Source organism: Arabidopsis thaliana, assembly GCF_000001735.4.
Source record: "Arabidopsis thaliana chromosome 1 sequence".
NCBI classification, from domain to species: domain Eukaryota; kingdom Viridiplantae; phylum Streptophyta; class Magnoliopsida; order Brassicales; family Brassicaceae; genus Arabidopsis; species Arabidopsis thaliana.
This window is the reverse complement of record NC_003070.9, coordinates 8,225,441-8,252,680: the sequence shown is the minus strand read 5'-3', so window position 1 is coordinate 8,252,680 and position 27,240 is coordinate 8,225,441. Positions and strand designations below refer to the sequence as shown.

The window sequence follows — 27,240 nt, the reverse complement described above, 5'->3', positions numbered from 1 at the left end:
TAACTATGATCTAAATACTAATTTTCATAAATAAGAGCAACAAAATGTTATCATTAACGTAGACCTAGATTCAATGGAGGATTTAAGTAAATAGTACCGTGTAAGTCAAGAAAGGGATGATAATGAATTAAAAGGGAAAAAGAAATCAGTAAGAGTCTCACACTTTGTGATCATGTTGTGATAATGAGGAATGCGTCTACGCATGTCAATACATGCCCAAGACACATAAATCCACTCACACAAACATCTATCCACTTTATTTTGGATCAAATCTTTTGTTTATGTATAAGTCTGTATAACTAACACAACACCTAACAAAAGAAAAAAAGGTAAACAAGAAAATAATTAACGGCTTCTTCGATACTTTATTTGTTTATATAAACCCCAAAAGAATGATCCTAAAGTAATAAGAAAGCTTGTGCTAACTTCATTGTTCTGTGTTTCTCTCCATCTCTGATATCTTTCTCACGACTCATTAGCCTTACTCGGTTTCTCCTAAGTCCAAAGGTAATGTCTCATGACACGTTTTAGCATGCGCAAATGGATCAATTTATTATAAAATATGCATAAGATTTTTATATAGGTTCAAATGGTCCTTATATATTGTTTCTTTTAATTTCTTAATTTTTTTCGGAATATCAATTAATACCGGTTGATATTACGACAAAAAAAAAAAGAGATCGACAAAAAAAGTCAATAAAATTTAAAACACTAATCGAAATATACTTCATCTGAAATACCTGGTTGAATAAGCCTGTTTCATCATCTAATGATAATTTAAATTCTAAATTTCATAAATAAGAGAAACATAATGTTACCATTGACATATATACAAAACAAGTTGTAACCATGAACCCAATTTACCAGAACATGTTGTAGATGGAAGAATCTTTTGTGCTTCTATTGCTCTACGGACACACATTATCATCTGGGTGTTTATTAAGAGGTGTTAGTCTTTGCAGTATTCTGCTGATGAGCAGCTGCGTATATGGAAGAATTCGGGTTGGTTTTGAGGTGAGCGAGAAGGTGTTGTACATCTGGTCGGAGAGTCTCTGCTGCTCTTCCGATTAACGCCAAGATGTCCGGTCTCGGCTTGCTGCTAGTTTGAACAGCTCCTCCTTGTCCCTCGTAGTGAATAATATGGTGTCTGCAACAACAGTTATGTGATTGTTAATCAACAACGACAATAGTGAATCCATGTTTTGCTATGGTAATATAATAGAAGCTTACAGGAAATCAATAAGATCTGCAATCTGGGATGCTTCAACAGGGGCTGTTGTCTGTGCGGTCTTTCCAAAAACATCGACCAGTGCGCTTAAGAGAAGCATTAGCGTCTGTTGAGAAACAAAAAATGAACACCAAAGTAAAACTACAAGAAACCATTGAAGATCATTTCATTTATGTTGTGTACTCGAGAGACTAGGAATTAACATGCTAGACGATGGCAACTACATAATATTCAAATTCTATCCAGCCTTTGATATTAAATTTAACATGAGCAGAACGTCACACGGTAACTCTCACAAGCATATACTTGAAAAGACTGACCACTTCATATGGATACAAGCCATAAGAGTACCTTGTTAAAGAGAGTATGTGTACTGGCAAGCCTCGGAAGCAGTGGCCCCATGATACGGAATACAACTCTGAGCATTGCCACAGATGTCACAGGCCGGAGGTTCGTGATGATAGCATTCGTGCCATCAAGCCATTCTTGTGGGAGATTGCTGAAGAAAGCATGAAGCAAGGCGACAATATTTCCTGGAAGAAGACACATGTAAAAACAAAATCCAAACAAACATTTCACTTCTAGATCCAGAAACTATAGCGTACCTATGGCGGTCGAGGTGTTATCCTGAGCAGCCCATGTAGGATCCATCAAAGCGTATCCAACAGCTGAGTCTAGTTCACCTTGTGATCTCTTCCCGTCCTTAAGCCACCATGTTTCCCTTGTCACACGTGCTGCCTCCAAGTAAAGCTGTACGTGAAAATCTGGAGGGAGCTGAGCCAACAGAAGTCCACAAGCTTGAATCAACAGACACGACAGTTGCTGACATGTATAACCGCTTCTAGAGACAAAGCTCGCTGTGTTGATACCAGGAATCAGACAAGTGGACCGGCTAGCGCTCATGGAGTCTGTGCTCCCTCCAGAGGGAGACGTTGGCAGTACCGACCCTTGTCCCACCCCGTTGGCAGCGCCGTGGAACCCGTTTCCAGATTGAATCAGAGTCGATTGTATGTTGACAATTATCTGGACAAGCGAAGAGACAATCTGAGCAGCAGAGACAGGAAGCGAGAGGATCTCGATCACGGCTGTCTCAAGAACCAGTTGCGTGTAAGTTCCTGGGTCCTGGATCTGATAGAATGCTTTCTGGCCCTCAGAGGCGTTTGCTGGTCCAGGCTGAGATGTTCCTGGAGTTTTTCCATGAGGAGGTCTTGCTGAGCTGTTTAAGATGTCTGCCATTGAGCCAGACCTCGAGCTGCAGTTGCTGCTGCTGCTAAGTGGAGGTATAACATTGTTTACGAGATTAAGCAGAAGAGAGGCAAAGTAATCTAGAGGTGGGCATACAGGTGCACCGGTAGGGCTAATGTACTGCGGGAATGATTCAGAGAATGGAATCTGCGGAAATGTCAAAAGATTTGTTACGTTCCATTTTAATCGAATGTGGAAACGATTACGGACAAAGGTATCTAGATAAATTGGTGAGAAACAAAATCTCTAAACTAAAATCCAAAAGCGGCATCAACTTGAGGTCAATTTCAGAATCAATGTAAGATCGGGAATTGTTTTCAATTACCTTGCTGAGATCAAGTACTTTGAGCATGCGCAGAACAAGTTTCCCAGGAAGATGGCCATAGAAATAGGCTAGTATATCACGGACAAACGTGAATCTGAGAGGATGATACGCTAGAAAATGCGAGTGTGCAAGCAAAAGATTATCAGCTTGCTCCATCGCATTGTTCTCGATGAGCCTGTAAAGCACTAGAGGGATAACTGGAAGCAAACGCGCTGCAATATCATCAAAGAACGTTGGATACCTGCGTTTAACACAATAAAAAAATAGGTAAAACATTTACCCAACTTTAGCAGAATCCAACACCAAAATTAAAACAGATCAAACCAAAATTCAACTATTTCCTAGTCATACACAAGTTTTCATGGAAGGTTCCATCACACATTTATGGTTGGATGCCAACAAAACCAATCAAACAATCAAAGCCATGTACTTAAGTGAAATTGTTGTTAGAAATCAGTTACACTGATGTTGAATTGGATATATTACCTGTCCTTCCAAGAAAGATGGTTACCCAGGGCCTTCTGGAGTTCATTGCGTTTGAACACCTGTGTGACAAGCCAGTGCTCAGGAGACCCACGGTTTTGGCAGTAGTTTTTTATCCTCAGCAGAAGGTCTGGCGTTTTAAGTAGGCTCATCTGTAAATAAATTGAAAACAACACTGTAAAATTTCTATGATGTTAAGCTTCTTTTACGTAAAAGCATGAACATACTGCAATTATCAAGGCGTGAGGATCATCATCACGGTCAATGAGCGCCAAAAGAAAAATGTCGAGAGGAAGCATTTCATGTGTCCAGAAGAAAAATGCAAGATTTGCGCCTGCCTTGTCTAGAACTGCCTAAAAAATATTACGATGCAATGTAAGAAGATGGATCAAGCAACGAAAAGTGAGGTTAATCTCTTCTGGCAGACAGAAACCTCTAGAGATTGTCCTTGCTGAAGGTCTACATGAACGTGGTGAAGCAAAACATCGACCAAAGTGTATATGTTAGCAGTGACTTCTTCAGGAGAAACTTCTCTCAGAACTCGTGCCTGATAATCATTTGGAAGAGAAAATCATACCACTATCAACAAACAATCATTTCACAATTATGAATAGACTAAGCAAAGCAAACCAGATTTGTGCTGTTGATGTTTTCAGCGTGGCCTTGCATCAGCAGACAAGCACCAGCACATAGATACTGACGGTGTTGAGGAAAACTGTGACTGAGGTATGTTGAAACGTAAGCGGGTTCAGCAGATGGTGAGAGAAGTTGAGTGCACTGGTTTATCACAGTTGTTTCAGCCTGTTGCCATGCCTGAATTGATAGGCCCCTCTTGTCTACCCGTCCTTTCAAAGTTTCACGGAGAAGGGATGGGAAATGCCGCATCGTCTTCTCTGACCATGTATGCTGACTCGTCGCGAGTATTTGTTCCAACATGGTTTGCAGATAAACCATGTGATCAGGGTCTGCGATACCACGTGTTTTGATAGTGATAGCAAGAGTCATGATGGTTATGCGATTTAACGTCTCAGTGAATTCAGTTGGCCCCTAGTGATGATAACATAAGAACAATTATTTACACCTGAGATCCAGGCACAAAATAAGAAGGGGGACAGTGAGTAATTCGAAAACACCACTTACTTTTCCCTCCCGTTTCACAGAGAAAAAGTCTCTGAGTGATAAAATGAGATTCATGCATAAGTTTTCAGCTAGTCTGAATATACGGTGGTCACCACGTTTTCCTTTCAATGCAGATATTATTTTAGTAACATCATACATTAAAGTTTTACTCTTTCCTTGGTATCTGCAATAAGATCAGTAATTTTGTTTAGTCGGGTCTAACAGCCAATATGGCGAAAGCCCGAAACAATTGTCATCTAACTAAAAGAATGACCCAGTTAAAACATAAAGAAGGATCTACTCCAACTTGAGAACTTTTCGCTCGTTTTACCTGTAGAGTGGCAGCAACCGATAGTTCAGAATCTCAAGAACAAGTAACGTCACTCCAGGCTTGCTTAGCAGAGAAGCATTTCGCTGGGCCAATTGCTACAGAAAGTTAGCTAATCTTATGAATCGCTTATGATCAATAAAACATAAGATAATGAAAGTCAAAAGGTAACAGAAGGAACCAAATAGCTTACACTGAAATGTGAACGGAACATCGAATGAGGGGAAATCAGAAGCAATCTTGTGTATGTCTCAACCATTGCAATGCTAGGAACAACCTGCACTCAGATGTTTTACTACGACACTAAATTCATTTTTCTCAGGTTTTTTAAAATCTACTATTAACATTTTTAAACAAGTAAAACGCTAAAGTTGTTTTACTAAACCGTGGAGAAAATAGGTCACTAAGTAAAAATGACCAAAGAAGATGTTCTTCATAGATCAGTGTATCAATTAACATATATAATATCTTTGTGAGACAAAGGAAACAAACCTGGCTAACAAACAAAGCTTCTTCCATCTGAAGGGCCAATTTCAAGCACAAATTCATTGAAAAGCCAGATAGCAATGACATAGGTAACGGGGTAACTTCCTGCGTCATCATTACTCGGTCGTTTGGCTGTAATCCCGGTAACTCAGCCATGCCAGCTGAAGATAGCCAATTTATAACTGTTTCACATGCTGGTTGTGCCATGGTGTAGGAAACAACCCAAAACATGCCAATCGACCTATCATCCATATTCATATAATCCATCATCCGCTCTCCTGACAACCCCAAACAAGAAACAGAATGAGAGGATGCTTTTTATAATCGGGATTCTCTGCTTCCTAGTCTAAGCCCTGCCATTGAAACCTTATGTACCTTTGCTTCTCCACCACTCATCGATCTGTTTTCCCTTCAACAGCTGTTCATTGTTTAGGTATGCCCTAGTTGTTGTGCTTAGTGACCAAATCCGTAGATTCTGACAACTGCTTACGAAGTCAAGCAACACACTCTGAGGATTGTTGGGATCAGAATTTCTGTCTTCCCTGTGAAATGATAAGATCTTCCTAGTAGTCTCCACCTGAGAGAAAACCCAAATAGAGCACAAATTGGGATGTTAAATTCGCCGAAAAAGAAGTACAAGTAATTGCATTGCAGCTGCAAACATATCATTGTAATTGAGTAACGACCTTTTTAGCATCTGAGTTCAAAGCAGTCATCACAAGCTCCACGCGTATTATTTGTGCAAGCAGCCAAGTCACATGATTCGTCCGAAGAATATGGTTATCAACACCGTTAAGGCGTAAAACCAACTTGTCAATGAAATCAACAAAATCAGTACACCCACTTTTGATTAGAAAGAAGAATATATCCGAGAAAACCAGCCACTCTTGCCAGCAATTTGCATCTGCATAGAGAGGGGGAAAAGTAACAGATACCAAATCAATACCAAAGCAATCCTAGTATAATGGTATCTCAACTCTTACTTTTATCTTTTCTATCTAAGCCTAACGAATCAACGATTATAGAACTAGAATAAAACGTAAAGGATGTAGGTTCTTTACAGATTGTGACGACTAGCAAAACCACTTGCTATTTCAAAATAATTTCCACAGATTTAAATGGAAGTGACAGATCAAAGACATGAGAAATAGGGAAAGACAAACATTGCCTGAGTTGGTCAGCTTAAGAAGCTCAACAATTCTGTCAATGATTGCCTCACAAATCATGTCAGAAGTGAATACAGCACCAGGGATAGGCCCTGCTTGTGTAGATGGTCTATAACAAGGGGCCACAACAAGAACACGCTTCCACCAGTCCGGTGACGGTGTAGTGCGAATAGCATGTCTAATGCAACGCACTGCTCTCTCCCAATCCAGGCTTCCTTTTGGAATAGACATCGCCAGATCCTGCCGGTGTCGAAAAAGAAGAAGAGAGGATTGAAATTCACAAATTGTCTGCCTAATGAAAAGCGTATACATTACACAATATCAACAAGAGCCAACTAAGCTATGAAACCAATCTCCACAATTTCATAGGAATCACCTCTCCATATAAAGGTTCCCCAAGCACACTTGGATATGTAATTGGTGAATGTCGTAAGTGTGGCACAGCTTCGGGTGGAACATTGGCAGTTATTTGGGAGACTATACGATGGGTACCAAATGATGGACAGTGAAGATGTTGGTCCAACATGAGCATATGCATGGCCATCGCATCTCGCCTCCGGTGTATCTCCATGATAAGAGTGAACAAGGCTTCATCATCAGGTATGTTCTCTATAAACTGTAGACCACTGCGCAATAACTCATAAAACGGAATTCGAGATTCACCCTCTTCTACCAACAGCCAGATCACATCCAAACAACTCCGCAACCATTCAGCTAAAGTCTTCTCAGATCTCCACGACTTTCCTACAGAGTCCTCAGTTCCCAGATCTCTCCTGTCCCAGTTAACAAGCCAATTCATCATGTACTGGAAAATCTCGGCATGAGTAACGGGTTTGAGACTAGATTCAACGCCAATCAAGATAATCTTGCAACTGAGCTGACGCAGACTGTTTACAGCAGCAGCTCTAATCCGTTGACTATTTCTCATAGCATTCTCTCTTACAATCTGGCCAGCTCTTGCAATCTGCTGCCCATTCTCCACAGATTTCACCTCTGAAGCTGATGGAGAACCAATACCATGAGCTGAAGGCAGCAATGACGTTGGATTCACAGACACAGGAACTACAGACTGCGAAGAAGTAGCAGAAGAACCAGCCGTTGCCGCTGCTGCTTGAACACCTTGGCTTAACGACGCCTCAGCAGCGGAAACGGAAGAGAGAAGGGATGGTAAAAAAGTATCCCAATTGATATAACTAATCCTACACAATGTACGCAAAGCAAAGAGTAGAAACTCAGCACGAGGCGCATGATTGCTACATTGCACCACCAGAGATATCAAAACTGACTCAGTAATCGTCCTCAATTGCTCTGGATCCTAACAAAGAGTTGGAAAAAAAAAAAAAACTTTATCTTACGAAATCACAAAGAGAAAGATAAAGATAGTTAAAAAACGAGACTTTACATTGAATTGGCTCTGAAGCAGCTCAAAATCCAAAAGGAATTGCTCGTTTCTTGGTGGTAAGTCTCTATTAGGAGCATGAACACGCTTCTGTGATTTGTTCCTGATCAAAACAATCAACATGGATAAAATCAAACACAGAAGGAAGAGAAAACAAGAGTTGATTCAGAATCAATAGAAACAACATACGGGGGATCTCGGAGGGACTCATCAGGCTTTTGACGGCTTCCTCTCTGTGATAGAGAAAGCAAAATCAGCAGAGAAACAAAATTCGATGAAAAAAATTGGGAGATTGGAGAAGAGATTAACCAACCCCTAAGTAGAGATTGAAAAGATCGATAATTGCAGCACGAGCTGGGTGGAATTGGTACGATCGAGAAGACGATGGCGTTGCAGCGACTGTTCGCTGCGATTGATCCATTTTTTTTTCTTCTTCACTGATTCTTTTTTTCTTTGATGCTTATAAAACGGAGGAGCAAAATTGGTATTAGAGGTTTTGGGTTTAAAGCTCTTTTGAAGAGAAGAAAATGTCAACAACAACAACAACACAACAACGAAAAAAACAAAATTAGAATTTGAGAAAGAGAAGAACAATATTTTGCATTGTGAAGTTGAAACGATTCACAGTAGAGAAGATGACTTCTAATTACACAATAGGAGCCACAAAGATTTTGTCTTAGGCAGAATTACATTGTGGGATACAAGACAGAGAATTCTAAAAGAAAAGGATTAAATTGAAGATGCTCTGATCATCAACGTTTTATCTCATTTTTGATCTAACGGCTCCACGGCAGTCTTGAAGAGAAGAACGTAAACTTTGTCGATCTGAAAATATAGGAATCCTCCTGTGGAATGAGTCACGTATGAACCAAAGCTTGTTCCAACAATGCAGTGCCATGCCGGGCCGTAGGCTGAATCGAAGTCCTGAAATGGAAGACAGATGGAAAACTGTTTCGTGAATATATAGTTTTAAATCAGCTGCAACATGTCATTAGACAGATGGGAGTCTAAGATTCACTTCAGTGGATAACATAGAAGCTGGATTTAGGAGAAAACATAGAGACAAGAAACATATGAAGATCTATTTCGAGATAAGAGATCTATATTACCAGAACAAGAAGATAAAACAAGACAACAGCAGAAATTGACTCGTATGTCAATCCTAAAAGCCAAAGGGAGGTAGCCATTATTAAGAGATTGATGAACACTGAGACAAACAAGTAAGCTGCACACAGATAAGTGAACACTAAATTGTTTTACTCAACCACTTCATAAAATCAATGTATGGATCAATCAATGCCTCTACCTAGTCGCATAAATTGAGGGAACTGCTCCATTTCGCTCCATAAGTTAAAATCAAAAGCTAATTATCAAAGCCGCTTTAAGAAGGAACAATATCCTCACGAGAAACAACTGCATAAATGGACAACTCTATATATGGGGTGTCGAACCAAGTCCTTTGTAAAAGGTTGTATTCAGGCAAGGCTCACTTCCTAAAGCAAGCATGCTTCAGAGTTATCATTAGGTAGCAACTAATTTCTAACAGCAAAGATACAGAAGCTTAGCAGATGGTGCATGCTATGCCTCATTAGTTATGGCCTAAGACAGCTCCAAAATCATCTCAATAAACAACAAGAACATCCAGTTTCAAGACATTTCACAACGAGACTCCTACTACAGTTATCCTCGCAATACAAAAACAACCTAGTCAAGTAGACTAACCGAAGCTACAAATAGAAAAGACAACAACAATGGAACAAAGTCAAATGCAACCTAACAAATATGGGACCATCCATGAAGTTCAACAATATGCAAGTACACAAACGAAAATCCAAATTCAAGATTCATCACATCTTCAAACCAATCAAGAAAGAGAAGACCATAACCACATTCTACAAAAAGCATGCGACTTTGAGACGTAGCCCTAGAACCCAAAAGCAGCTCAATACTTTTAGATTCTGTGTCAAAATTCAAAACTCAATCCAAGTACTAGACTTCAATGACTCCAATTCAACCCAAATACAGAAAAATCATGAGAGAGATACAAAAGATCTAACCTTTTTTAGGGCATGAGCGAGTCTTTTGTTATCAGCCTTCCCTGGAGTAGCATTCAAAATCTCACGCGACAAACTAAAGGCTCTGTTCTGTTGAGGCAAAGGCATATCTGAAGCCCTAACACGAACATTGAACTCATCTTTCTGATCTTGCTGTTCTTTAGCCTTCTTCTTCTGTATCAAACTGTTCAAGAACTTGCTTCTTCTTTCTAATTCTAGCTCAACTCCTTCCATCTCTATCACATCACTCGTCTAAGCCCCTCGTTTTCACTTTTTCCTCCGTCTAATCGGAGAGAAAAACCAAGCTTAGTGTCTGTCTCCTTGTTAGTTCTTAAGCTGATTCAGAAACGAGCACCATCTGTTTGACAAAATGTCTGAGAGTGAGAAGAGGTAATTGCGTGGAGGAGACAAAATAGCGTTCTTTTGTGTTAAGCGTAAAGCAGCCGACCAAAGTCCAAAAGACAAATTCCTGATTTTTGATTAGTTTGGTCATCAAAATATTAATTACTCTTGTCTCCCCCTTTCTCTCATTATTACTCTTTGTTTTTCCTAACTCCCATATGATTAAAAATTGATTATTGTGTACTCGATTAATTTATACAATTATTTGTTCGTAGATTTAGAGAATCTAGTGAATCTACTAATCGGTAACAATCAACTAAAAATGTTTCACAACAAAAATAGACTTTCATGCTTCGTTCGAGTTCGAGGTGTGAAATCAATAATGGGCCGAGAAATAACCAAGTAGGCCCAAAAGAGGTGCGTTGATATAAGTAGTGGGCTCAGTCAGCTGAAAGTAAGGTCTCGAATCAGGAAAATCGTCGGTGATATTAGGCCCACCAACGACGGCGCCAATTAGCAAATTAGGATTAGGATTATTGCTGAAGAAATAACGAGATCCGTCTTTGCACCCTATACGATCAGGATGGTCCACAACTGAAGGAACCGAGCTGCCACGATGATGAATCTTCTGTGGAAACCTCGAACCATACCCAACCATGTACGACATTTTCATTGGATTATCTCCTAGTATGTAGTCCACCTATGTTAACGTACGCCACCAAACACTTACGTTAATGAATCTCTCTATTATGCTAAAACAGAGGAATGTTGGTTAGTTTAGTTACCTGACGCTTGGCGACTTGACGGAGAAGAGCAGGAGAAGCTGTAAATTCGCCACATGGCACCACCTTATTTGCGTGGCTTAGGTAATTAGAGTATGTTAGTAACAAAAAAGACAAAGATGTTACATGTTGCATATTACTTCCTCCACTCTTCACTAATAATCCTCCTTGTGAGTATTGGACTTGAGGGTGAGAAATTCCAGGCAATAAAGAACAGATAAACTCATCAGCGTTTTGCTTAAAACTCTGAAAATACTCTGCTTTTCCCATCAATACCATTTTGGAGACTAAGACATTAATCCCGGCATGTTTATTATCCCAACCAAATTCGTGGATCGTATCTCCAGCTCTTAGAATAACTTGGTTCTTCACAATGAACTCTCTATACACTCGTTTCTTCGACGCTTTATGTAGCCAAGCCGCTCCCCATAGCAACTCATCCTACACGCAACATTTTCATCAACAAATGTTTATGAAAGATATATCAAACTGTGGTAAAATTTGTATAATTACCTCGTAACCGTTGAAATCGCAGTAAAAAGGACACACTGCTTGATAAAGACTATCACTGTACGCTCCTCGGTACTTTTGGGCGAACGCAAACACCTATGTCCATTCACATTTTCCATAAACTTAGTTTATTTTCGTAGATGTCGAAAATATACACAAGTCAAAAGTTCTTTACATTAAGTAATGTGAAATGGTTCATACGTTTCTAACAAAAACAAAGTAGTTCCATACTTCATATTAGGTCTAAACTAATGCATGTGGGTCACGAAAGTACGGAAACAAACATTATTAGAAACTAATGAAGAGAATATTTATCACACAAGCAAAGTATATAACCAATTGTTAACACTTTTTTGACAAAATCACGATTTTTTTTCCCTATCATTTCAAAAAGACGAAATTAAAGAAACTTTAAAGAAAAGTACCCTTGTTGCTCGGTCCAGGAGCATTTTGGAGTATACTGGATCGCGTTTTTCAAACACGATTGATGCGGCTGCTAGTGCGGCGGCGGTTTCTCCGGCGACTTCAGAACCAGAATGGTCTTTATCGATTTTATAAACGGTTCGTAGTGTGTCCATGTCCTCGGGGCGTTCCCAACAATTATGATCGGAGTAAGCGTCTCCGACTTGGACAAAGACGACGTCGGGAATCTGAGTCGCTTTCATGAGATAATCCGTTCCCCATTTGATAGCTTTCACGGCGTTTTCAAGCTCCGGTCCCATTGTTTTACCGAAATCTATGACGCTCCATGACATCATTGTCGTCGTGAACGCCATCGGGAATCCGAATTTTACGTTGTCTCCAGCGTCGTAGTACCCTCCCGTTAAATCCACGCCGGCGGAAGAACCGTCGCGTAAGGCGGAGTCACGGCGCCACTTAAGGCGTTGATCTGGTGGAAGTTTGCCGGAGCGTTGACCTTCGAAGAAGAGGATGCTCTTGCGGAGAGCGTCGCGGTAGTCGTGACCGGCGTAAGTCTCCGGTGAAATAAGGAGAAGCATGGCGAGCATAATCGCCGGAGTCATAAAGGATTTTCCCGCCATTTTCTGTTTCGGTTCTGTTTTTGGTTTGTACTTTGAATTGAGGAACGTATTTTTATACTCGGAAACGAGTCCTTTGGGATTCTAGAGACAAGAACCAATGAACGGTCGCCACCTGAATTTAATAGATTGGATTAAGTTCCATGTGGGGGTAAATACGTTTGATTTACGTGTGATTTAAGATTTTCAGATTTTTGTCTATCCAATAATTTAGGCTTTTTAGGACTGACGGAAAGATTTATTTCCCTACGACCGTATCCATGAAAATATTTAATTCATGGATTGACAAGTCCTATTTTCACTAGTGTTATACGTTTGTTATTACCCATTATAGACTCTTTTAGTTAACTTTTAAATTATTGTCATTTAAAACATGAAAAATTATTTCTAATGCCTTTTTTATGATGCCCCTTTTCAACTATACTCTTTTATTTTATCCATTTTTATTTCTACCCTCTTTAAATTTTTAACGACCATTTTACTCTTATTTGGAAATTGTTTTAGGTTTACAAAATGAAATATTAATATTTTTTGCCTAAAATATTCCAAAATAAATTTCCCGCCAAAAAATTTCGAAAAAAAATTTCCCGCCAAATTTTGTTTTCAAAAATATTTTTCCCGCCAATTTTTTTTTTTGCGGGAAATAGATTTACAAGGGATTTTAAAAGAGTTTTAAAAGATTTACAAGGGATTTTAAAGGGGTTTTATAAGATTTACAAGGAATTTTAAAAGGGTGATGTACAAGGGATTTTAAAAGGGTGATTTACAAGGGATTTTAAAAGGTTTTTAAAAGATTTACAAGGGATTTTAAAAGGGTTTTAAAAGATTTACAAGATATTTTAAAGGGATTGAAAAGATTTACAAATGTCTTATAAAGATTTTTAAAGGGTTTAAAATTGTTTTAAAAGGATTTTAAAATATTTACAATGGATTTTAAAAGGGGTTTACAATATTTACAAGGAACTTTAAAGGGCTTTAAAAGATTTACAAATGATTTGTAAAGATTTTTAAAGGGTTTAAAAGTGTTTTGAAAGATTTACAAGAGATTTTAAAACCTTTTAAAATTACTTGTAAATTTTTTAAAACCCTTTTAAAATCCCTTGTAAATCTTTTAAAACTCTTTTAAAATCTCTTGTAAATCTTTTAAAACATTTTTAAATCTCTTGTAAATCTTTTAAAACCCTTTTAAAATTCCTTGTAAATCTATTTGCCGCCAGAAAATATTTATAAGGATTTTTAAAATCAATTTTTTGGCTGAGGAAAAATTTGTTACGAAAAAAAAATTTGACGGAAAATTTTTCTTTTGGCAGAATTTTTTTTTTTGCGGGAAAAAAGTTTGGCGGAAACTTTTTTTTTGGCGGGAAAAAAAAATTTTGGCGCCAAAAAATTGGTGGGAAAAGTTCAGTTTCCAATTACATGTTTCTATTAGATGAGGGTAATTTGGTCATTTTGTTCAAGGGAAAGGGTATTTTTAAAAATGGACAACATAAAAAAGTATTGTTGCAAAAAGGTAGTAAAAAAATGGTAGTTTTGCAAATCTCCCAATTTTTTTAACAACTTTTTGTTATATGTGTTATTGGTGAATTAAACTTAGCATATGTTATATATTTTAACAAACATTCAGTATGGATAATAACTAATTTAACAGGCCACTAAAATTTATAACAATATAATTTATTTAATTAATACTAATATAATTGGATAAAATTGTATAATAGTTTTGATCGTCTAAAGATTTGATTTAATTCGAGATGTGAAGTTGTTCGAACATGGGAGAGATGCTAGCTATATAAGGTATGCATGAAGTTTTGATATGGGCATTGATTAAGACGTGAGATTGATACGACGTAAATATCGATGGTTATGGTATATATTATGTGTATAAACATCATTTATGAGATATTTAGTAGGAGTTTATGATCAATTAGGGAATTTGACAAGTACCAAGTAAGATTTTATGACTAATGTGTATGAGTAGAGATATGGGATATTATTTCCTTAGGGATGTAGAGTTATAAATGTATGGATATTTTCTTTTAGACTCATAAATGAACGTATACACATATCTCTTCCAATTGAATTGGGTCCGTCTTCTTCTCCAGTTTAACCATTTTCTTTCTGTTATTTTAGAGCTTTTTTTTCAACGATGAGAAAAGCCGGCACGAAGATAGTTTCAGTGGCCGAAAAATTGAAGCCAACGAAAGAAACTATAGAGAAAGTATTAGAGGGATTAAAAGAACTTACAAAAGAAGTTGTGTTCGATCTTTTACAGAGCATTCACATGAATCCAGAGGAGTCGTCACTTGTCGCCACCGCCGAAAAAGATCAATATAAACACCACCATAAAGGAATTTTTCCAAGAAACGATAAAGAGACCCGACTCAATTCCTTCTATAACCAAACTCGAATTGAAATAGAAGAACAAGAGGACATTAACGGTGACAAAGAAGACTTTGTTAATATTTTTAGTTTTGAAAATATTTTAAATTCTTCAAGTTATTTTTTAACCAATCTCCCTTTCAAGATTTTATTAATTTTAAAAGTTTGTAAACTCTTTTTCTTTTCGTTTATTTTTTTTTCTTTCTAAAGTCTCATAAACGAGACTTTCACTTTAAGAGAGAATAATAAAAGAAAATAAAATACTTTTTTCTTTTTCCATATAATTTCAAAACTATTTAAAAAAATATTTATATTTTATTATCAAATAATTTTGATTGATTAAATGTAGTTTTACTTTTCTGTTCTTTTGAAATCATATTTGAAGATTTTAAATAGTGAATTTGTAAAATGAGTTTTTTATTTATTCATTTATTTATGAATTATTTAATTTTCAAAAAAATAATTATTAATAAATCAATTGTAGTCACTATTTTTCAAATAAATTCATACTTATCATAAATAATATTTATAAACTATATTTAATAATAATAAAAATAATTATTAGAATTTATTTTTACCAATAAGATTGAAATATCTAAAGTCTTTGCATCCTAATTTTCTACAGTCAAAATCGTTATAGCCAAAAGTAGCAATCGTTACCAATCGACCAATCGTCGTACGATAATTTATTAGATTTTTTTGATTTATGTAAAAATTATTATTGCTATTAGATTATTTTTTTAACGTAAAGATTGTTTTTCATTTCCAATATTTAATTGTTGTTCTATTGTATAACAACTAGGTGAGTACCCACGCTACGCGTGGATTGTTGTTTTGAAAATTATTTAATAATAATTATGTTTAACTATTTTTATTGCTAATTTATTAACTATTTTTATTGGTAATTTATGTTATTTTCGTGTCTGCTATTATGTAGTTGATTAAATTATATTCATTTTATGTAATTATATTTGTATAGTTAGATTCACTTTTAATTTAAATATCGATTATATTTTTTTCATGTATAAATCTTCTTATCTATATACCCTAGATTCTAATCTTTTTAACTATCATGAAATACTTACATCAATAATATATGATAAAATGGTATGCAATTATGTTACTTATTTGGTTTAAAAGTTGCCTAACTTGATTCTAAGCAAACAATTTATTGTTCCATGTATTCTCTACTAATCTAATATTCCAATCACATCATGATAGGTTCTTGTGGAATAACATAATGTATAACTATAATTTCTTAGCTAAATATTGAATTGACATCATTTGAATAACATAATGTATAATTAACTACTCATCTGTTTTAAATATTTTCACATAAAAGAAAAAAAGAAGGCAAAAATAAAAGAGTATTTTAAGTCAACATTTTTAGGTTTCTCTTTTTGCATTTGCATATAGCCATATTGGAGAGAGTGTCGTTTATTTAAATTTTTGATAGATCTAACGTCTCAAAAGACCATTACTTACAAAAACATGTATGTCATTATTAATGTTACCAATTTATCATAAAGCACAAAAAACATATCATGTAGACAAAAAATGTAATAAAAAAAAGACTAAGTTAAAATTACTAAACTAAAAGAGGTTAAGTAGCAAACAGCTAAGTTGCAATACACGAAAATTTCTAGTCGTTATAAAGTAATGACTATTAAAAAAATAGCAAAATAAGAAAAATAAAATGAAAATAGTGTTTGATACATTAAAATAATTTTTGTATTTTTTCTTTTAAATGAAGATATTTAGTTAAGAGTGGGATTATTAATGGATGATTCAATGCAATGTGAAAATTTTAATTTATTATCACTAAGTTTTATTTTATTTTAATAATATTAATTTAGAATGATATGTAGCATTCACTGGTGTGATGATGTGTCATTCATAAGGAAAAAATTGGTCAACTTTTATATATATGATTTCTTTTCCTTTCTAGCATCTCGATTTTATAGCAAATTTCATCAACTTTTTGTTGATAACTAACATTAAATGAAGTCAATGCTTGTTCATGTATGAGGACCAATCTTCCTAATTTGACTACGGGCGTTAACCAAAACAGAAAATTAATTTTAACTCAAAAGCGGATTCTTTAGTTTTATTTGATATGCATGACGTGGAAATCATTCAAATTAGTTTTGAATGTACTCTATAATATTATTGTCAAACAATGATTTAATATGAAGATATCAATTTGTACTTTAAAATGCATTAATCTAAACGATTATCTGGTTCTTTAATTATTGTTTTTCTATCGTACGTGTATATATCTCAAACTAATATCTTTTGAGTTAGGCATTTTGTACACTACTAAAATAACACTTTTCAGCTCAAGTTATTCGATTTAAAATGGATCAATCGAAATTTGAGGAGTTTTTTCATTAAAATCTTTATTTAAAAATAGAAGATATCTTTTTTTTTGTTTCGTTTCGAATCTAGCGAAGTTGGAGACCACTTTATAAATCATGTAATGTGCCTAATTTTACTACGTTAACTAAACAGAAAATTAATTCGGACTGACCAAGTAACCAGAAAAAAGTCGTGAATTTCTAAGTGTGATGATGTTAATGCTAAACATGAAAACAAAATTGATTTAAAAAGTTAATACAGACAGAAAAATATACGAGATGGCATTTGGCAAAGATAACATAAGCGACCATTTAGTATGGGTATCAATCGGCTATACTAAAAAAAAAAAAACGTCTGATACAATTTTTTTATGCCATGATATTAACGAGATCTCTTAAATTTGATTTCGCCATACGTATAAAGCATTATTATTTATACACAATATTCAGGCCCAGATCGGCCCATTAAAATTGTTGGCTGCTTGGATTAATCCTAGCTAATGATCAACAGTATAAATATAAACTTGAGGTCACAAAAACCAAAATCATCCATAACCCAAAAAGAGTCACTTCCGTGTCACAAGAAACCATGAAACTTTCTCTTCATCAACCACTTCTCTTCTTCTTCTTAGCCAGCGTCCTCCCATTAATCCTGACCGTCCATTCTCAATCAGACGACTCAGATTTCATCCGTACTAGCTGCAACACCACATTATACCCTGACCTATGCTTCTCTTCTCTTTCCTCCTTCTCTAGCTCTGTTCACAACGATCCAGCCCTCTTGGCTCGAGCCGCCATCTCCGTCACTCTCACCAAGACTCTCGACTTAGCCTCATACCTCGCCAATATCACCACTCTCCAGCCAGAGAGCAACGAAGATGGTGCTCACCACCCAACCGCAGCCGCTGTTTTTCACGACTGCTTCGACAATCTTAAAGACGCGGTCGAAGAAATGAAAGGCTCGATGAAACAGATGAGGGAGCTGGTCTCGACTGGCTCGCTCGAGTCCTTCAGGTTCCAAATGAGTAACGTGCAGACGTGGCTCAGTGCGGCTTTAACTGATGAGGAGACTTGTACGGACGGATTTAAAGACATTCACGATGAGCCGAGGAAGGATGACATATGCGCACGGGTCGATGACGTTAAAAAGATGACTAGTAATGCGTTGGCTCTAGTTAATCGATGTGTTGATAAGGCCATACATTGATCATTTTATCATTATTCACTAAATATTCTTCTTCTTTTTTTTCTTACTTGAAAAAGAAGTTATTGTTTAAATGTTTTTGGTTATCACGCGTGCATGATAGAGATATAATAAGATAAGCCTGTTTGTGATTGGCTGTAATGAAATAGTGATATTATGTAGTTGTTAACGCTTTTTGTTTGTCGAAATTACGAAAAGAATCAAGTGTGTGTAAAAAGAATTAGTAGTCAATTATTTCTTATATCTATTTGTCCTTTTACTTCTGTTTTTTTTTGTCAAGCGATTTTGTCCTTTTACTATAAATCGTTTTAGAAGGTTTCAAACAAATTAGAACATCATTATGAGGTACAAAATTGTATGAGCTGCTTTTAGCTTTCTGATCGAAAAAAACAAGAAATAAGTTGACTTTATTTGAATTTAAAATTTAGTGGTGGACAATATAAATTTATTGTCGTTGTGTAGTTAATTCAAGTGGTGATAAAAAGTATAGAAAAAAAAATCAGAAGAATAAAATTATAAAAGTCTAAAAACTGCAATAGATAGGTTTAAAACGCAAATTACCAATTATAACCTAAATGACACACATTATATAATTAAGCAGTTTTCTCTTTCAGTAATAAGGTTTGATATACAGGCTACAAATAAGTACTACTATCTCTATATTCTGACTTTCAAAGTGATGAATAAAGCACACTATTGATATCTAATGGCGGCTAATGGTGCTCCATATATTAAAAAGAAGTATATAGTGGCTAATGTATGCATGCGCTGGAAATCCACCACTATTAGTCTATTATACACTGACGTTATATGTTAATGCTGGACAAGCTATAGAGGTAATTCTAATATTCAATATGTTGCAAATTAAGCTCATACAAATGATAATCTAATGTTTTGTAACATGCATACACTTATATTTTTGTACCCATTTTCGAATATATATGTGATATGTGCGTATGTCGGTATGTGTATAAACGTGTGTGTGTCTGTGTGTCACCACTGTTTTCCAAGTCCGGGAATATAAACTATAGTGTTTGGTCCACCAAACGTAGATTCGTATACATGTGATTTATTCATATACGATACACCAACCGTAAATGTTAATGATTAATTATAAGAAAATCTTCGTTAACATGATGATCAGAGATTCAAATTCAAAACCAATTATTAATTTAAGTTTCTGTATATCAATTTAAGTTTTAGTCTTATTAAAATCTTACTTTATAGGTTAATATATGAGAATTCTAAGATTTCCGAGTCTAGTTACTAATAAGAAAACTTTAATAATCTTATATATGTATATATATATATATATAATTTGGTTTGTAATATCAAATATTTTACTACTAATTAAAAGCAAATTAAATTTGAACATAAATTGATGTTTAGATAAATTCGATGCTAGCCAATTCCCGAACGACTAATTAATGTTTAAGACCACTGAAAATCTTTGGCAACATGAGAACTAAAAGAACAAACACTATTTTGGACTTGAATGTATACAATATTTTTGGTTGATGTATTGTACATTTGATACATCTTAAAAGAATGGATGGAGTATATAACAATTTGTCATCTTCTTTTGTAATAACAATTTGTCATTCGATGCCTTGTAAATTTGATACCATCCACAAAACTGATTTTACTAATTACATAATTATAGTAGTTGATTAAATCATACTAAAATTTAAAATTGCAAGAATTGTTAGGATGCGTGAAGAAAATTGATGTTTATTTTACAAAAAAATGAATATTTATAAATGGTTTGGAAGTATATGTTGGAGAAATAAGATCCGTGACCCCTGTGAAATTGACCACAAACCCATTTGTTTATCATAACACACAAACGACATAATAGAAACTCTGTCTCACATGCCTTCTTACGCCTCATGTTTTTCCAGTTTATAAGATAAATGATTAATCTACGCATTGTACAATCACTTAAGTTGTGACTTCAAAAGTATTCATATCTAAGTAAGTAACTGAAAAATGTTTCGTTTGGTAGAATATGCCATCAAATTGCTTTAAAACATCACTAATACAATTTTCAAAGCTTCTAAATAATAACCATAAAACATATATAAATTATTTATAAGATTTCATTACCAAAAAAAAGGAAATGGTAATACAAACGTTTGTGCCCTTTTGTGCATAACTTTTCGTAGTACGAGATTTCTCTAGATTTACGAGATATGATAAGTTTTGAATGGTTTTAAAATGTCAAAGTGACGTCGAAGTATTTACAAGGTGTGGAAATAAAAGAGAACCTCATAAAGCAAATAGGTATCAGAATTTGGGGAAGAGAGGAGGATTCACGAGACGCAATGAAACAAGAGTCCTTTTTGTTTTCTAGTCACAATCCCAAAGGGTCCATCTCTGTTGCATCTACCTGTAACTTATTGCTTATAGTTTGACACCTGTTTTTCCCTTACTAAGTTGAGGAACTCTTACAAATTTAATTCATTCACCAGCCATAATGTCTTATCCGTATTAATTCATGATGTTTATTGTTTATTGTTTAATGTCAAAATAATGTTTTAAATTTCAGTGTGTACAAATCATTATAGACAAATCTCTGTCAAAGATTACTCATTATGAACAAATCTTTTCGAATGAGTACTTTTTGACAGAGATTTGTTCACTTTTTTTGTTCTTTTCTTATTTCCAAATTGTTTACTATGTTTCTAATGTTTCGTGAATTTTGTTAGAGAAAATGATTCGTGAACGGGCTCAGACTTATGTTTCTGGATTGGCGACATCGTCGGATCATTTAAGGGCTTTCAGAGCCCAAACTGTAAACCGAGTCCAAGTAGCCATTGATAATCTATTTTACTCCAATTTTTTTTGTTTTCTATAGATTCTGTAGACCTTATTTTCATTATTCAAATCCTTCGTAAAGAGTATGCATCCAAACCATATCATGTTTCAAACTTAAATTCACGACTTAAAAAATATGAACAAGTTAGCATTACCATCCAAAAATTCTGCTGATGTTACATGAATTCACAACTGAAATATATTACAAGCTAAATCATGTGCAAATGACATTACCAATTTCATTAAAGGACATATTTATCTATAATATACAAATGATATGATGAGTTAAAAACGTTAGATACACAATGTAGTTGTCGAACATCACAATTCACAAGCACCATAAACCTTCAATAAAGGACATATGTATCTATCCTTGTGGTTGAGGTCTGTAATAGAGCCACATCAAATATGTAGAAAGGAGGAACAAACGGATTTCGTGTCGTTTTTTAAATGATATGTTGTTTATGTTGCTTTGCCACCACAAAAGATAATAATAATAAAGACTAAGACTGAAACATTCAACAAAGTAATGCATGGCCTTTTAGAATCATATTAAAAAGGAAGAAGAATATTCATTCAGAACGAAACGTAAACAAAAAAAAATAAAGCATTAAAATATGACGTAGATTAAATCCTTTTTCTAATCATCCCTTAGCATCAGCTTCAGTTTGCTCTCTCATATTCAAGGCGTCGATCTCCTTTTTATGATGTTCTTCACCAGCTTTGAATACCGTGAGAAGCGGATGATAGTAATCAGAGTGAGCCTTCACACACTTGAGCATGGTGTCCATGGCAGGATTATGACGACAACTTTTATTGTTCTTCCTAGATTCTTTGCAGAAGTCAATCCAAGCCATAAATGCTTCTTTGCAAGCACCTCTTGTCATGAACTTGGTAAACATCTCGTCTCTGTCCTTTGGTTTCGCATGGAGGAAGGCATCGATTTCTCTCTGCATCACTTCAGCCCTAGCGTTCTGCAACGCGAGAAATCGCTCAAAGTAATCAGAGCGAGCCTTCATACACTTTTCCACCATCGAATAGGCTTCCCTACACGTATCTTTCTGCACATCACGACCTACAAAAGCGGTATATGATTCTTCGCAACCACCTTCTTTCATGAACACATGATATCGACCTCTCACTGGCTTCGGCTTCGACGAGACTTGGTTATTTTCAGGTTTGGATTCCGGTTTCAGATCCGTGGATGACATGATCCCAATGCCGTAAGAGAGATAATCACTCTTCATATAAAAAAACAAACATAAAAAGATATATTAACAAAAGATGCAGTCGGTATAAAATATATAAAGATTTTGTTGTTGTTTACTGTTACTTATTAAAATAATTAATACATATGAGTATTTTCCTTGCCGTTTTTTCCACATTTAGTCCTTTATATTTTGTTTTTCCCTTCAGATCTAATATAGTTGGTTGACAAAGCAATAATTATATTCATTAATTTTATTGAAACATTTATTAGTATATTAAGCATCTCATCCTTATAAACATAATAATATAAACAGTATAACTACGTATCAGAACATTATGATTCACAATAGAAACATTTGAAGGAAAAAGAATATGTATGGCTTTTATTTTTATTTTTTTCTTTTGAACAAAAAGTTGTTATTATTCTGTTCTTTAAATTATAATCCAAATACGAAGATAAGAGGATGCTGAGATCCCAAAATATAAAGAACAATAAAAAGAGGCTTACCCCAAAGCTACAATAAGAAAGGTAGAAAGATACATAAACTTAAACAATAAAGGATCTTTGAGAAGTTTGAGCCAAAAACAAAAAAGTTTTGTAATACATGTGAGGTCAAAATTTGTCGATAAATCTTCCAAGAGCGAGTCAATCGGTTTGCTATTATAGATACTATATAGATTCAAGACAATCCATCTGTTACATGGGATTTGGGAAATAAAGCTATATATAACAATTATACGCCAACAAACAAAAAAAACATAAAATCAACAAAGACCACACTAACAAAATTAATTCTTTTAAGAAAAAAATCAAAGTCCATCGTTGACCGGTACTCCCGTAGCCGTAATCCAATAGTTTCCGTCCAAGAAATTCTCCACCGTGAATTTTTCCGCCTCTGTCACCGTCTTTATAACATGATAACCTGGCCACTTAACTCTACCGGAGACACTTGCTCCGGCGCCGGTATTACCATACTCACCGTAATAAAGAGTGCTAAGAGCAAAACTACCACTCCAAGGCAACCATCCCGCCGGACTCACCAACGCTCCAAGATTACATTTCATGAAAACCGTCCTCGAATGCGATCTCCACGGCCGTCCTAAATAAGTTTCCGACGCAGTAGCCACCGTCGAGCTCTGGATGACGAAGCCAGTAGTCTCGTCGGGTTCTTTGCGTGATTGAGCGGTGATCGTGTTTTTCTGGCCGCTCATCGGCTTACGAGCGTAGATGTTACAGTTTTGGAGGATGGCGGTTGCGTCTCCGAAGATGAAATCGACGGTTCCGTAAATATTGCAGTTTCTCAAGAACTGACGACTAGAATGAAGGTAGAGAGTGTCTTGATAGCCTTTGAAAGAGCAGGCGTAGAAGACGGAGAAGTCTGAACTTGATCGGAGAGCCACCGCCTGATGTTTCTCCGGTCCTGCCGTGTTCTCGAATGTTATGCCTTGTGCGATAAAACCGTTGCCGGAAACAGCTGTTGGCGGATAAAACAAAAATTAGTCCAAAAGTTATATTTCAAGAGGAAATCATGTGTGTTTTGTCAATACTCAACAGATCATAATAAGTGTTTAAAGTTCTGACGTTAAAAAAAGAGTAAAGTATATATGTTGAAACACCAAAAAAACGAGTAAATTATTATTTTTTACCGTCAAATAATATTAGCAAAACTGAAAATAATAGTTTTTAGCAAAAAGTTTATAATAACTAACATCCAGATATATATTAATTAATTTAGCAAACTTATATCAAAGTAATTTTTGTTTTAAAAATATTTTTTTGTAGAAACTAAAATTTTATTACGTATAATCGGATAAACTGTGGCTAGATAATTTTAATGTCTTTTTTTTTTGTCTATCCGATTATACGTAATGTCTATATGTAAATGTATGTGCGAAAATTGATATAGTTCTAATAAATATCACTTTTAGAAAGTAATTTTGATAAATCTCTATCTATATAGCACGGACGACTTACCAAAAGTTGCGGACCTAAACGTCGTCGTGCCATCTTGAACGTTCCTATTACCGGTGACGATGGTAGAATCGATGCCATCTCCGATAACCATCACGTTCTTGATCGATTTCTTGATTACCACGTTTTCTCTGTAAACGCCGGCTTTAACGTATATCACAAGTCTCTGGTTTCTCCGAGGAAGTTTGGCAGCTGCGTTTACCGCTTGTTGAATGCTTGTGTAGTGACCCGAACCGTCCTTAGCCACCACAAGATCGGCTTTTGCCGTAGTTTTGGAATCTTCCAGTAGTTTACGGTCGGAAAGAGGGAACCACGATGGAAATTTCTCGTCGGAAAACAACAATAATCTCCGGTGGCTACCACCTCCGGCACTACTTCTTTGTTTGCTGAATTTAGTGAACCCCGTCGATGGATATTTCTCGGCAACCGCCTCAGCCTCAGCAGCAGCCTTAGTAACTGCCAAAGAGTTGCTAATAGACTTAGTGAGATTCCTGTGAAATTGTACCGGGAAATACTTTGAATACGAAGAGGTTAACTTAAAATCTCTAAATCCGTTTCTGCAAGTGTCTTGATTAGCTATGGCCGCGCTTAACGAGGTTTGTCTATCATGTGGCGAAGAATATTGACCGTACGATCTCCGAGAGTGGTTGAGTTGGTCTATAGTGTCTTCGTAGAGCTCCAAGCAGTCAAACAAAGCTGATGTTGCGTGTTTGTGGAGAGAATGATGCTGTTTCAAGGAAGAGACAAGGCGGTGTAGTTGCACGGCCTGGTCCATGGTGGAGCTGACCACAAGGTCGTGGAAAGTGAACCCATCCGTTTGGTCGTCTAAAGTTTTGAGAGGTGAATTAGACATGTGGTGGTCGCAGACGCTAGGGTATGGGGTTTGTTTGCATGAAGTTATGAAATGGGCATTTAGATGAGATATTGATACGACGTAAATGATGGTTATGATACATTTGGTGTATAAAGATTTGGGAGGTGTTAGTAGGATTTTGTGATCCATTTGAGAAGTACCAATAGAGATCTTTGACTAATGTGGATGAGTAGAGATGTGGGATATTGTTTTCTTAGGGAAGTAGAGAGTTATATATAAATGCATGTATAAGTAACAAATGTATGGATACTCTCTTTCAATCTCATAAATGAAAATGTATACACGTATGCAGCCACGTCAAAGCGTCTGATTTATGTTTGATATAAACATATGAAAACGAAAATTAAGAACAAAAAAATAAAAATTAAGAACAAATTATATGTTATAGAATCCAAGTTAGCAATGGCCATTGGTTCGAACTTATTGCATAAACATTGAACACAACATAATTTAGAGCTTTATGTAAATTAAAACAACTACGTAGGAAAGGAACTCAAGCTAATAATCAAATTAGTATAGATACTCAAATGAGATTTGGCTAATGGCCTGCCACATGTGTAAGAAGTTTGAGAGACACACACCTTTCCCGTAATGCCACATGTCAGAAAGTCTGAGACTCCAAATGAAAGATAACATATCATAAGGAAAAGAACAATCCACGTACAGAAAATGTGATTTGAAATAGTATAACAATTAGCAAAAATTTAACTATTTCAGTTAATATAATTCATGTAAAAATTTTAGCATATAAAACTCTTTCAATTTTTTTTGTTAATTTTTATATGTTTGTTCCAAGGTAAATTAGTGTATTAATTTTCAGTTTTTGTTTTCTTTTTCTAAAAGAACGCCTATACGTATAATGGTAACAATACAAAATTTTGTGAATAATGATTAAATAAAGTTATTACAACTATATCTGCAGCTCCAACCACAAAATTACATATCGATCACCATTGAAAATATAAATTTTGAATGATGTGAAATCTACCAACCAAGCGTTAGGGAGTTTCCCAGAAAGAGTTTTAAGTAAATATCAAAATCAAAGGTCAAAAGGCTAGCTTTCACATGAGTTTCGTGTGAGCTTGACCAAATTAAAGTTTTTGATGAAAAGTTTGATTAAGTCCGTCTTTTGTGGGAATTGTAATATGTTTTCTCACTTAACAAGTTTTGTTATTACTCTATCGTTTAATTAATGGTTTAGGTTTACAAAAGCGACATTTTCTGCAATTTCTGTCACGTAGTTAGATCATAACAATTAAGCATGAGTTTAACCAAAAAGTATGTAAATCTTACGACTAACTTTCAAATTCCTTGTTGACAATAGAAAAAAAAAATTTCCAACATATATATTTTGGTAACTGAATGCTAGAGATATCTACGTAACATACAGTTGAGAAGATCTATTTACACATGTAGTTAAGCATTTTCACATTCAAATTTCTATTTCATTTGCATGGAAAGAACATTTACTGCCAATAAACAACAAGTATAATTCTGATCATGTCATATTATTTCACTACAGCAGGAAAAAAATCCCACACTAACAATGGTGATAGACGGCGGTATAACTAATATCTCATTAATATTTTTGTCGACATCGATGAGGAAATATACATCTTTTAATTCGTCATTAACTTGTTACTATATTTTGGTACTAATTGTTTGGTATTCCATCATTATTTAATTTGTACCAAAAGAAATATACGTTACTTGTGAAAGATTGGGTGATTTATTAAAAAAAATCAAAATCAATTCAATTGTAAATACGAATGTGAGTGTTGGAAATGTAAGTGAATGAGCTACATTTTCATAGATGTTAATGTTACGAAAGACTTGTCTTGAATTCATATCGACAATGAAATCTTGAAGTTTTAAGAAAAATTGTATAACTTATCTCAAAAAAAAATATTTGCCAACAATATGG

General features: G+C 35.2%; 6 protein-coding genes across 9 annotated transcripts; 1 reads left to right on the top strand and 5 right to left on the bottom strand.

Annotated features, from left to right (window-relative positions):
• Nucleotides 1-743: 743 nt before the first annotated feature.
• AT1G23230 (mediator of RNA polymerase II transcription subunit) lies at nucleotides 744-8,263 on the bottom strand (the record flags this gene model as incomplete). Of its 3 annotated transcripts, none has more annotated exons than NM_001332594.1 (20): nucleotides 8,093-8,263; nucleotides 7,969-8,012; nucleotides 7,783-7,882; nucleotides 6,757-7,695; nucleotides 6,383-6,620; nucleotides 5,901-6,118; nucleotides 5,590-5,791; nucleotides 5,221-5,492; nucleotides 4,922-5,005; nucleotides 4,732-4,826; nucleotides 4,422-4,584; nucleotides 3,912-4,328; nucleotides 3,715-3,828; nucleotides 3,509-3,634; nucleotides 3,285-3,433; nucleotides 2,799-3,039; nucleotides 1,834-2,620; nucleotides 1,580-1,761; nucleotides 1,231-1,334; nucleotides 744-1,147 (listed from the first exon to the last, which is right to left on the bottom strand). In NM_001332594.1, exons 1-20 carry the CDS (start codon nucleotides 8,198-8,200, stop codon nucleotides 940-942), a joined length of 4,791 nt encoding a protein of 1,596 aa, NP_001322591.1. In that variant the 5' UTR covers nucleotides 8,201-8,263. The 3 variants fall into 3 exon arrangements, with proteins under 3 accessions (NP_001322591.1, NP_001185071.1, NP_173737.1); NM_001198142.2 differs by having other exon boundaries at nucleotides 4,732-4,814; NM_102172.2 differs by having other exon boundaries at nucleotides 940-1,147; nucleotides 5,901-6,170; nucleotides 6,378-6,620; nucleotides 8,093-8,241.
• A 14-nt stretch (nucleotides 8,264-8,277) lies between these two features.
• AT1G23220 (Dynein light chain type 1 family protein) lies at nucleotides 8,278-10,312 on the bottom strand. Its single transcript, NM_102171.6, has 2 exons — nucleotides 9,837-10,312; nucleotides 8,278-8,703 (listed from the first exon to the last, which is right to left on the bottom strand). Exons 1-2 carry the CDS (start codon nucleotides 10,065-10,067, stop codon nucleotides 8,545-8,547), a joined length of 390 nt encoding a protein of 129 aa, NP_173736.1. The 5' UTR covers nucleotides 10,068-10,312; the 3' UTR covers nucleotides 8,278-8,544.
• Nucleotides 10,313-10,419: 107 nt separating this feature from the next.
• On the bottom strand, nucleotides 10,420-12,536 carry GH9B6 (glycosyl hydrolase 9B6). The gene is made up of 4 exons (NM_102170.2): nucleotides 11,893-12,536; nucleotides 11,471-11,563; nucleotides 10,961-11,398; nucleotides 10,420-10,875 (listed from the first exon to the last, which is right to left on the bottom strand). The coding sequence occupies exons 1-4, from the start codon at nucleotides 12,505-12,507 to the stop codon at nucleotides 10,552-10,554; spliced, it is 1,470 nt and encodes a 489-aa protein (NP_173735.1). The 5' UTR covers nucleotides 12,508-12,536; the 3' UTR covers nucleotides 10,420-10,551.
• Nucleotides 12,537-17,661: 5,125 nt separating this feature from the next.
• On the top strand, nucleotides 17,662-18,728 carry AT1G23205 (Plant invertase/pectin methylesterase inhibitor superfamily protein). The gene has a single exon (NM_102169.3). The coding sequence runs from the start codon at nucleotides 17,830-17,832 to the stop codon at nucleotides 18,445-18,447; it is 618 nt and encodes a 205-aa protein (NP_173734.1). The 5' UTR covers nucleotides 17,662-17,829; the 3' UTR covers nucleotides 18,448-18,728.
• Nucleotides 18,729-21,702: 2,974 nt separating this feature from the next.
• Nucleotides 21,703-22,634, bottom strand: AT1G23201 (GCK domain protein; the record flags this gene model as incomplete). 2 transcript variants are annotated; one of them, NM_001332593.1, is made up of 1 exon in its annotated part: nucleotides 21,703-22,634. In NM_001332593.1, one exon carries the CDS (start codon nucleotides 22,506-22,508, stop codon nucleotides 21,906-21,908), a length of 603 nt encoding a protein of 200 aa, NP_001320723.1. In that variant the 3' UTR covers nucleotides 21,703-21,905. The 2 variants fall into 2 exon arrangements, with proteins under 2 accessions (NP_001320723.1, NP_001154359.1); NM_001160887.2 differs by having other exon boundaries at nucleotides 21,890-22,472.
• Nucleotides 22,635-23,019: 385 nt separating this feature from the next.
• On the bottom strand, nucleotides 23,020-25,548 carry AT1G23200 (Plant invertase/pectin methylesterase inhibitor superfamily). The gene is made up of 2 exons (NM_102168.4): nucleotides 24,446-25,548; nucleotides 23,020-23,945 (listed from the first exon to the last, which is right to left on the bottom strand). The coding sequence occupies exons 1-2, from the start codon at nucleotides 25,443-25,445 to the stop codon at nucleotides 23,281-23,283; spliced, it is 1,665 nt and encodes a 554-aa protein (NP_173733.1). The 5' UTR covers nucleotides 25,446-25,548; the 3' UTR covers nucleotides 23,020-23,280.
• Nucleotides 25,549-27,240: the final 1,692 nt, after the last annotated feature.

Excerpts from the sequence above, each read along its gene's own strand:
- AT1G23200 (NM_102168.4), bottom strand. The coding sequence starts at position 25,445 with ATGGATCACAAAATCCTACTAACACCTCCCAAATCTTTATACACCAAA. Across the intron at positions 23,946-24,445 it reads GTTTAGGTCCGCAACTTTTG|CTGTTTCCGGCAACGGTTTT; the intron begins GTAAGTCGTCCG and ends ATCCGCCAACAG.
- AT1G23220 (NM_102171.6), bottom strand. The coding sequence starts at position 10,067 with ATGGAAGGAGTTGAGCTAGAATTAGAAAGAAGAAGCAAGTTCTTGAAC. Across the intron at positions 8,704-9,836 it reads TCGCTCATGCCCTAAAAAAG|GACTTCGATTCAGCCTACGG; the intron begins GTTAGATCTTTT and ends CTTCCATTTCAG.
- GH9B6 (NM_102170.2), bottom strand. The coding sequence starts at position 12,507 with ATGGCGGGAAAATCCTTTATGACTCCGGCGATTATGCTCGCCATGCTT. Across the intron at positions 11,399-11,470 it reads GCGATTTCAACGGTTACGAG|GATGAGTTGCTATGGGGAGC; the intron begins GTAATTATACAA and ends TGTTGCGTGTAG. Across the intron at positions 10,876-10,960 it reads GTCAAGTCGCCAAGCGTCAG|GTGGACTACATACTAGGAGA; the intron begins GTAACTAAACTA and ends ACGTTAACATAG.
- AT1G23205 (NM_102169.3), top strand. The coding sequence starts at position 17,830 with ATGAAACTTTCTCTTCATCAACCACTTCTCTTCTTCTTCTTAGCCAGC.